This window comes from Brachionichthys hirsutus, chromosome 13, assembly GCF_040956055.1.
Source record: "Brachionichthys hirsutus isolate HB-005 chromosome 13, CSIRO-AGI_Bhir_v1, whole genome shotgun sequence".
NCBI classification, from domain to species: Eukaryota; Metazoa; Chordata; class Actinopteri; order Lophiiformes; family Brachionichthyidae; genus Brachionichthys; species Brachionichthys hirsutus.
In genome coordinates, this window is record NC_090909.1 from 5,383,129 (window position 1) to 5,393,297 (window position 10,169).

The following is a 10,169-nucleotide window of genomic DNA, read 5'->3' on the forward strand; positions in this document are numbered from 1 at the left end:
TCTTAGGAAAGATTTTACTCTTCACCAAACAGCAGATGGAAGCTGCCGGTCTGACCGCCGCACCGGCTCCTCGTGTACTATTCCGTTGTGCCACACGGCGGCGCTAGTCTCCATATTTCTAAAGGAGCGAGCGGCGCGTCTATCGATGACGCGCTGAAATACGAACCCCGTGCAGGCAGACCCGGTACTAGAGGCGGGGGGGGAGGGGGGGGGGTGAATCGGGCCAACCAGGAACCAACATGTTCTAAAGGGACATTAGAACTTGGCTTAAAAAAATGAAAGAAAAGAAAGAGCCCGGCGAGCTCCAGCAGGAATGATGCCGCAGCCCCCAGCGCATGAGCCCCCAGCGCATGAGCCCCCCCCCCCGAGAACCCCGTAGTCGGTGTCGGTGTCCCTCGGTGGCTCCGCGTCTCTTCACTCTCACAGCGTTCCATCCACAGCAGCTGCAGCGCATTTAAATCAGCGCGCTGCCAGAATGGACCAGGAATTGACGTCACATCACCATAGCAACCAAATGTCACAAATTTAAACAATAAGGAACAATTAAACAGGTCAGCCGTTTCATAATGTAATATTTTCTGATATGAGCGCAAATCTAAAATGTTTTTTACCTTTACAGGGTAAAGTGTTTTTGAGATGACAGGCGAGGACGACTAGACAATTTTCAAATCCTTCTGAACGCAATACAAAAACATTTGTTCGCCTTCCCAAGGCTCATCGGTGCAGCCAGGGTTTCCCCGCTAACATGCAGACACGTTTGTTTCCTTTATTTTATTTCATTTTTCTTTTTATTTTGTCATAACAAAAACACTTAGTGTAACATCATTCTTCCAATCACAGTGAGCTGCTAGGACCTTGGACTGATTTTCAGTTATAATGTCTGCCCCGCAAGGTATTATGGGAAAGGACGGAACCCTCTATACAAAATATTAAAGAGCTCTTGCTGTATCTGTGGTCTGCTAAACGCTGCTGGAGAGGGAAAGTTCAACCAACATTGTTGTTGCAACCTAACGGGACAGAATGAGTCAGAGTACCACAGAACATTGTTCTTGTACAAGAATACAGGAGTGTAAATATAAATATCTCTATTACACACTAAAAAAAATAATAATAATTTGCTCACTCATTCACAGATATAAGTGGAAGAACGAAAAGGTTTTGTTCTATCTGAAGGCAGTCTTTTCTTAAGTGTGGTCGGTCCTCAGGGTAATGCTTGTACTCAGCTCGACAGCTGTTCCTCCAAAATCATCCTACAACTAATAATAAGGAACACAATATAGGAAGGAAGATATAATCTAACATCCCACAAACAAATTCAGTGCCCCCAAAAAACCAGGCTCGTTGTTCATGTTAATACAAAAGTGATGAATATTAATGTTGCATATTAACACAGATGACTTCGACACCTGAGCTGTGGAGAAGTTACTCCGTTGTTGAACGAATTGACAGTCAGTTCAAGTGTCAAAGAATACTTTGCGGTACAACAATAGACACGTCGTTAGCACAATAGTAACTAACAGCATGGAAACTTTAAGTCGCCCCCTGCGGGGGGGGGGGGGGCGGGGGGCGACTTACCTGTGAACGTTCAGTCAGGAGGAGTCCTTCTTTGCTTTTGCTTCTGGAATATTTATGTCATTCACTTCTCTACTGCAAGCTCACAGAGAAATTCCTGCTGTCCCCCTCTGGAGCTATGAATTGAGATCAACTCTTCCAATTGGCCGGTCAAACCCAGGAGAAAAGCGACGCACCTTTATTCAGAGTCAATCTAGTCAATAGTCAATCGTCTGTCTCTTTCACTTTCCCCATCACTAGCAAATCTACATCAACTTCAGCGGCGTCATCGGCCGCCACCACCACCACCATCTGGACTCCATGAGGCTATTAAATAATTCAGTCAAAGCACCTTCTGATATAAAAGCACGGACACTAGAGACATAATATCAGGAAGTACGCACTTCATTCTGCCTTTAGCTCCCAGCAAGTCCTCTGGAGTTGGAGGCTCGAGGCACGCCACAGCATGTGAAGTATAACAGACGTCCCTTTAGACGTTGTTCAGCAGCAGAATGGCTGAGCTTGGAGAGGAGATCTCAGGTACGTGATGGGGGTCTTGATCATCCCCAGAATACTCGCCTTCCTTTTGTGTAACAATCAATGCCAGTTTGTTCAAACCAGCTTCCAGAGCAGCCTCTGCTCCCTCTGCTCTGTCGCCTGCAGCACACAGAAAAAGAAGGAGCGCACGTTAAACGTAAAGAAAGGCTACATTCTTTTTTCTTTTTTCCAAACGCTTTGTCCCTCGTAGGGACACAAGGGGACTGGAGTCTAGTCCGGTTCACAATGGCAAAGGCTGGGCACATCCTGATGACCTCACAACTGAAAAACTACTCAGAGGATGAAGCTTCATTCCTATCAGGCTCCCAATCCGGCCGCCCCCCTCTAAACCATCCAACCTCTCCCACTCACAGAATAATGTGCCACTCGTGTAGATTATATTCCCATACGATCCAGTGGTTTTCTCCTGATATGGAAACCCTAGCCGTTTTAATTGCAAGTATCTTCAAGTACCTCGCTCTGCTCGCACATCTCAGTCTAGTAAAGTTGTTATCATCATTCTTATTTTATCTATAATAGCAAACTCCATATAGCATTACTGTACAGTATAACTAAGTACAGGTAGCATAGACAGTGTTTAAGCACATAAGAAATACACACTGTTACTGTATTAGAACACAAAAGAGTTTGTAGTGCTGTGGAAAGGGTAATACAGTAGAGGGTGGGTTGATCACGGTGCAGGGAGGGTGCATGAAGGTAAGGGGGGGGGGGGGTCATGGAACGTAAGACCCAATAAACGAGGGGCGACAGTATGCGTTTACGTATTATTGAGTAAGTTAATGAATCCCAGTTTGAACCATGAGCATTTTTTATTTGCGCAGAGGCAGTGAAAGCTGAATTCCTTTTTGGTGGCATTGAGTTTTATATCAAAAAGTATTAGCATGTTCAAAATGAGCTGTTGTGCTTCCAATTCTACACGATAATTCCAGATGTGATGAATACACACCTCTCTCCAGGTCGCAGTCCGGAGAGGAGGCACCGCTGCACTGGCTGCGAGGGCCCAGGAGAGGCGAGGAAGGCCCGGGGCCACACACTGACTCTGGTTGGTGAGCGCTAAAGGGATTCGCTAACGCCGTGCCACTGTGGCCGGGGGAGGGGACGGAGGAGCAGGGGCCGTAGAGCGAGGAGGAGGAGGAGGAGGGGTAAGGGAGGGTCCTGTCCAGGGGGGTGGAGGCAGGGGTGGAAGGGTGGGAGGAAGATAAGGGGTTCGAGGGGGGTGTGGCTTGGGGCGAGGAGGTGGCCCGAGTGTTGGGCTCCTCCTCTGAGCTGCTACTTTGACTGCATTCTTCATCAAATAATAAGGACACCACTGAAACACACACAGATATGAACATTATTATTCAAGGGGGGAGGGGACGGAGGGGGGGGGGGGAGACAACGTGGGACCAGCAAAAAAAAAAATACAAAAACAGTATACATGGATGGGTAAAGGAAAAGAGCATCGGGTTCGACTCACTCGACAGACCATCTGACTCCATCTTTAAACTCGCTACGTCCTCATCGCCAACATCTCCCTCTGCGCCAACGCCTTGCTCCCTGGTTCCCATGGCGACGGAGCGTCGCTGGGCGTGAATCTCTTCTGAAATGCCTTCGAGGTTGCGCAGCGCTGCACGGTAATCCGCCTTGGCAACCGTGAGTTTGGCTTGACGCTCATCCACAAGACGCTTCAGTTGCTGTGAGAAATAAGTTAGCAGACGCACGTCTGAGTGAGACGCTCCGTGCAGATGACATCCTGACGTGCACGAAGTTTGTTTCACGAGAGGTTCTAACAGGACATAAATGCAAAGCCTGCCACATACGCACCTCAAGGTGGAGATAATACTTGGCCTTCAGTTCAAAATATGGCCTACAGGGGGAAGGAACAAGAGGAGAAGCTGAGGCACAAGGAGGAGAAGCTGCAGACGCTGCTGTGAGCAGTCAAATTCCTGGGAGTCCAGCCCAACACTTACGCAACAAGCGCGTGAAACATCTGGACCGCATCAAATGACATGAACGTAGACCATCACACACAGAGAAGCGAAGGAAACGAGAGCAGAGGCACAGACCTCGATTTGTTGATGGACCGCTTCAGTTTCTTCTCGGCCTGCTTCATGCGGCCGATGCAGGAGTTGTGTTGGGCTGCGGTTTTCCTGTGTTCTGCTTCACAGACTGTTCTTTCCTGCTCAGCCTCCATCACCTGAGAGTATTATAAAAGGTGTATTGCGGAGTGAAGATTGATACGTTCCAGTATAAACACTTTTTTCTAAGGATCATCAGCTTCCTTGCATTACATCCGTACCCTCTGTGTGGCGTGGTTGAGCATTTCCTGCCAGGCGGAGTCGAACTGGCGCGTGTCCTCCTCCAGCAGCCGCTCCTCGGCGAGGGCAATAGTCTCCTTGGCTGCCCTCAAGATCTCCACCGCCCGCTGGAACTCCTGAGCGGCCTTTTGAGCTTCAATCTGGGCCTAAAGTTCAGAGAGAAGAGTCATTTTAATCGCCTCAAACGTGGAAGACAGCTTTCAAGTGATAAATAATACCACTGTGGAGTTGAGGCTTTTGTAATAAACTTAGATTTGAATTGAATTTAAACATTTTGATTTAAAGACATTCATGAAGATTGTCGTAGCTGATCGAAGCAGCCGTTTCCACCTGCCTCCGTCTCGACACACGCGTGGAGACCACGGACTCTTGATTTAAAGGGCAGACAGAAGCGACTCAGAACATCTGGCACATCTTCAGTGGGTTCTTCCTGCCCACAGTCACAGTCAATAAAAGGATTATTCCCATCACGCGCCAAATGCTTGGGCCCACTCTCTCTGCTCTGACTGGAGCGGCATAAAGGTCAGCGAACAGGCTGAATACAAATCATCATCATCATCATCATCATCATGCTTCTCTTCTACTGGCAGAACCACGTGATTTAGAATGAAAGCATGTCTCTGACGCTGCGCTCACACTGCTGCACGCTCCAGCGTAAAGTGAGATGAAAATGTCTACAAGGCCATTTTCGGTTTCAATAAAACCATCTCAACAAAACTTAACAAAAATGAGTTGATAATTATTCATCCGATTAAGCCCAACCCCCCAAAGGTCAGGGATACTTTCTGTTTCAAAACAAAAATAAAAAATCTGTGACGCATTCAGCTACAAATTGACCTGCTGTTGGATTAACAGAAAGTGTTGAGAAGGACGTCATTTGAAATAAAACAGACGACGATAAAGGCCGTCTGATCCTTATATTAAATACCGTTGACCTCTCTGCAGGCCAATGCAGTCCTCCCTGCGGTTGCACACGTTTTCCCTCACGCCCTTCCCTCGCTTTCCGTTTCACTAACCTCTGTAACGTGACTCCGACGCCACTATCAGCCGCGTTTACGTTCAAACACTGTGACGTGAACGAGCACGGGTCTGAAGTGTCTCGCGCTATCTGAGTGCTGCAGCAGTTCGATCCGTCGCTCAGGGTTATCAAGGTAAGGAAGATACAGGGAGACACAATGCGTCCCTTCTCTGTCCCTTATCGTGACCCATTTCCCCGAGCTGAGAGATCGGGGAGGCGGGTGGAAGAAAACAGAAGGATGACGATGGATTTTTAATGAGACCCCAAAAAGCTAAGATGTACCCAAAACCTGAGCACCATCCATCGATGATTGATGTGAACGTGGAGATAAATAAAATCACTTCAGATGCCCCGTCCGTCACACCAGCCTTCCTTCCCAGTACTTCCTGGACAGCGTTCGCACACTTCCTTTTCTCATGCAGATTTAACATGAGTCAGTGCAAACCAAAAAAACACAAATTCATTACTTCATGGGAATAAATGACAAATTGATTACACCCGAGTGAGTAACATGCATCAAATGCAGTTACCGCCTGCAGAGCAAGCACAGACGTGTGAACGGTGGCTGGCGAAGGCAGATTAAACCATGGTGACGCACGACTGCCTTGAATATGCACGATGTCTCTTCATCATCTCAGCCAAGGAAAGGGTGTTCATTTTTCCTCTCTGTGTGTGTGTGCGTGTGTAATCATGGACGTGACTCATCGTTAATTCATCTGGAACACACCGTCATCCAGTCGGATACTTTTTCTCACAAGTAATTTAGCCCATTAACAGTTTTTGAGAGGTGAAGAGGTGAAGAGGTGAAGAGGTAGAAAAAGAGACAGACAGACAGACAGCGGTGCAAAAAGAATGCAGGGTAAAAAAGGGACAAAAGAGAAGAGAGTGTAGGAGAACGCCTATAGACCCCCCCATCTGATGGAATGCAGAGGGGAACGCATGGGGGTTGGGCTGGCTCATGGGTCATGGGTGGGGGTAGGTGCATTGTGTGTGTGTGTGTGTGTGTGTGTGTGTGTGTGTGTGTTCTTGTTGGGTCCACAAAGGTCAGCATCTGAAGTAGGTCGTGCATTAAATATTAAATATTCATCTATAAATCATCACCAGAAATAAGACAGTTAACCTGAGGCCTAACTCTGCTTTGCTGCCCCCAATCACACGCACGCACGCGCGCACACACACACACACACACACACACACACACACACACACACACAAAGGCAGGGCTTCTGACCCTTCCACCCTTCCTCGGGCCTGATCAAAATTCAAAGGCTCCTAGTAATCCTCACACATGCTACTGCAGCTACCGGCAGACACCACAGGTATTATTTGCAGCGGGGATCAATAATACGGGCGCCATGACAGTCAAACCACATTTACAAATCCCAAAACAAATGTTCATTTCTGAAAACAAATGAACAAGAAGCAAAACATGTTTTAAAAACTGCGTCCATCTCTGTCCGTCATCATAAACATCAAAAACTCGACCTGGTCTCTTAGCAACGAGCTCGAACTAAAAAAAGAAGGAAACCAATGAACCATGCATTTACCTGGGGAGACAAAAAAAGCAACCATCGCCATGCAATGCTGATTACAAAGGGCTAGTAAGGATTATGTAGAGCCTCGCCGACACCGCTGTGTTAAATGTTCCATCTCTGTAATGCATTTTAAGGCCTTATTTACATGGTTTCATCAGAAAAAAAAATTGTGTTTGAATAATTTATTTTTTTAAACAATATTTTCACAGAAGATTCACAAAGAAAGGTTTTGATTTTCAGCAAAACCAACGTTGCATAAAAATGTCTTAACCAAACAAAAGGTCTTTGTTGCGATTATGTTGCTTCCCCTGCACTCGGGTGTAAACGGAATTTTGTTAAATCATTTCAATGACAATAAAAGATCATCTTAAATGTGCTCCCTTTAAGCCGGTATAAAATGAGCTTTTTAAACTTCTCATTGCTAGTAAACCCGTCTTCACTCTGTCTGTTTTCCATCCGCAGCTCTTCTTTAGTGTTTGTGTGTGTGTGCGTGTGCGTGTGCGTGTGTGTGTGTGTGTGTGTGTGTGTGTGCGCGTACCTGTCTTGCTAATTTGCGGGCTTCCCAGTATGGTTTGGAGTCATCCACGGCTCTTCCGATCCTCTTCATCTGCTCATCCAGCTTCACTGTTGCTTCCACCAGCACTGCACGGAACCGCTGACGGTAGTCCTGGAGACGAGCACAAAACGCAGCTTCTGAGTCAACGTCCAGCCGTTACACTGAATTAAAGGGTGGCTTTGGAGGTGCCTGAGAGAAATGAAGAGTTCTGACTACATTTATAGCCGCATGCTAGCTCGGCCAGGCAATAATCGTATTTACACGCTGATCAATACATGAGATATAGAGATAAAAGGTTTATATTGACAGATAAGCTCCTGAAAAAAAACGTCACTGAAGCAGGACAAAAACAAAACAGGAAAAGAAAGATCTAAATTTTAAAACGCACCGCTCCTCGTCACAGTTAATAAACATTATGTGCAACATCTGGCTGAGGTAATATGTAATGACAGAAAAAAAAACTTTATGATGGATGGTCTTGCTGGCGCCTGATTCCTGCATCCTGGCCCAAAAAGCTTAGGGTGGCGGGTACAAGAGGGCAAGCGGGGGGGGGGAACAGAGAGAGAGAGAGCGCTAAGGGAAGCCGTGACATCATTGTGTTTCCCGACTTCCTGTTCCTGCAATACCAAACATGACACAGCATGACATTTGGAAGGTTAATTCTTGCATGCTTCCTGGCCCCGTGCCCATTATTATTTATTATTTATTATTACTTGCCTTTCTTTTTCTCTTGTGAGACTTGCAGTCTTCAACCTCTTCCACATCAGCACGGATTAAACTCCAGTACCTCGGCCATTCCTGAATGGACGCCGCGTCGTCTTTAATCAGCCAGCGGGGCTTTTCACATTCTTCAGCTCCTGACATTCATTTTCCACACTTCTTTTTTTCTACTGGATCGTGCCGGTGTTTATATTTATATCAACGATTCTACTGACACTGTGGAAAAACGCCTTCACACCAGGCGTGTATAAATATCCAGTTTGTATAAGCCGGCATTCAGCTTGAAAACATGAACTATCAATGTGCATCAAAGCCCTTCTCTGTCTTGCTTTTTGATATTCTTATTCCCGCACTGCTTTCTTCATACACGAGTGAAGGTTTAACGAGAAACAGAAGAGGCCCACTTCCAGGAAAAGAAACCAGCGGCCTGGGTTTGCCTCAGGAATGTTTTTTTTTTTTACTTTTGCTTTTCCTGTTACACACACATATAATTCTGAACCAAAGACATCCATCCTGCTGTTGTTCCTCTCTAACAGCGCTTTGTGTCTTTTTAAAGTCGGGCCTGAGGGCGTTGTGAGGATAACGAGAACTTGTGGGGATTTAAATTGAGCCAGATATTACATTTAACATTCCAGTTGCAGATTGAGGAGTTCACACAGAGCGGTTTTTCCTCGCCCTTGTCCTCAGAAGCAGCTGCAAGTTGCTGGGCGGGTGAAAGCCCCGGACGTCACGCAGCTGAGCAGAAAATCTGACTTTCTGGAGCAAGAAAATGAGAATTCATTCCGAAAACAAGACTCCCTGAAACAGGTGGGTTTCTTTTTGCAGAGCAGCTCAAGCTCACGACGGAAAGTGTTTACCCCAACAGGGAGAGGCACGAACGAACGATGCCGTCAGTGTTCTTACCTCCAACTCGCTCTCACAGCGGTTAATTTCATCGGTGGACTGGTTCAACTTCTCCAGCTCGCCCTGTGGCGTCGAGGATACAGAGACAGAGGAGGACGATGGTTAAAGCAGAGAGCGTGGCTGGAGGCTGAACTGTGTGTGACTGACTTCTGCAAGCAGCCCCTGAGGGGGGGGGGGGAGGGGGGGGGTCAAAATGTTCTTACATCTATTTACATTAAACATAAGAAACAAGAAAAGTTCACTTAATTATTTACTGTTTCATAAGAAGTATATCAACGTTTTATATAAAGAGCGTTTTCATCATATTCACAATGACATCATTTTCTTGGGGCTCACTGTGACTGGGAGAACATTAAACATTATAATGTGTGTGTGTGTGTGTGTGTGTGTGTGTGTGTGTGTGTGTGTGTGTGTTTTCGTTTTTTAATAAAACTCACCTGGATTCGTGGATCCACTTCTTCCTCTCTTTCATCACACTGTGAATCCTCCTCACCATTATTTTCTGAAGGATCCATTTTCAGGCTGTTTGGAGATTTTGTTTTTGTGAGGACCCCCCCCCCCCCCCCCCCCCCCCGGGTTGCTGGACAGCGGGGTGTCCGACTGTACTCCGCCCTCACTGATCCTCACCTGGAGCGCATTCCATGCCTCAGGCTATTTAAGGATTCAGCGTGAAGAAGCAGGAGATCCGCTGCCTGGAGCGGAGCGCGTCGCGTCGAGGCGCACGGAGGTCACTGCGCGGAGGGCTGATCCACACGAAGTCGAGTAAAAAAAAATAAAAAAGGTTATAAACTCACAATAAAGATGAAACAAAAATACTACTTCTGGTTTGGACTTTCAAAATAAAAGCATATTGAGCTCGCATCATTTAATTTTGATTTGTTTGATGACAGCAATTACAAATATTTTCAGTAGAATAAAAATAACAAGTGAATTAAAACACGAATGAATAAATCGACAGTTATATTCAGGCCTCACGAACAGTCAGATGTCGGTTGCCATGGCTACTGACACTGGCCCAGGTGCAGATGAGG

At 46.5% G+C, this 10,169-nt stretch overlaps 1 protein-coding gene across 1 annotated transcript; it reads right to left on the reverse strand.

Annotated features, from left to right (window-relative positions):
• Nucleotides 1-768: 768 nt before the first annotated feature.
• Nucleotides 769-9,657, reverse strand: LOC137903104 (SH3 domain-binding protein 5-like). The gene is made up of 9 exons (XM_068747233.1): nt 9,576-9,657; nt 9,139-9,201; nt 7,498-7,626; nt 4,388-4,552; nt 4,155-4,285; nt 3,913-3,955; nt 3,566-3,782; nt 3,056-3,418; nt 769-2,208 (listed from the first exon to the last, which is right to left on the reverse strand). The coding sequence occupies exons 1-9, from the start codon at nt 9,651-9,653 to the stop codon at nt 2,042-2,044; spliced, it is 1,356 nt and encodes a 451-aa protein (XP_068603334.1). The 5' UTR covers nt 9,654-9,657; the 3' UTR covers nt 769-2,041.
• Nucleotides 9,658-10,169: the final 512 nt, after the last annotated feature.

What these genes read in the sequence shown, in the direction of transcription:
- LOC137903104 (XM_068747233.1), bottom strand. Translation starts at nt 9,653, where the DNA reads ATGGATCCTTCAGAAAATAATGGTGAGGAGGATTCACAGTGTGATGAA. An exon ending in AAGTGGATCCACGAATCCAG is followed by an intron (nt 9,202 to 9,575) that starts GTGAGTTTTATT and finishes TCGACGCCACAG; the next exon opens with GGCGAGCTGGAGAAGTTGAA. An exon ending in GGAGTCAGATGGTCTGTCGA is followed by an intron (nt 3,419 to 3,565) that starts GTGAGTCGAACC and finishes TGTGTGTTTCAG; the next exon opens with TGGTGTCCTTATTATTTGAT.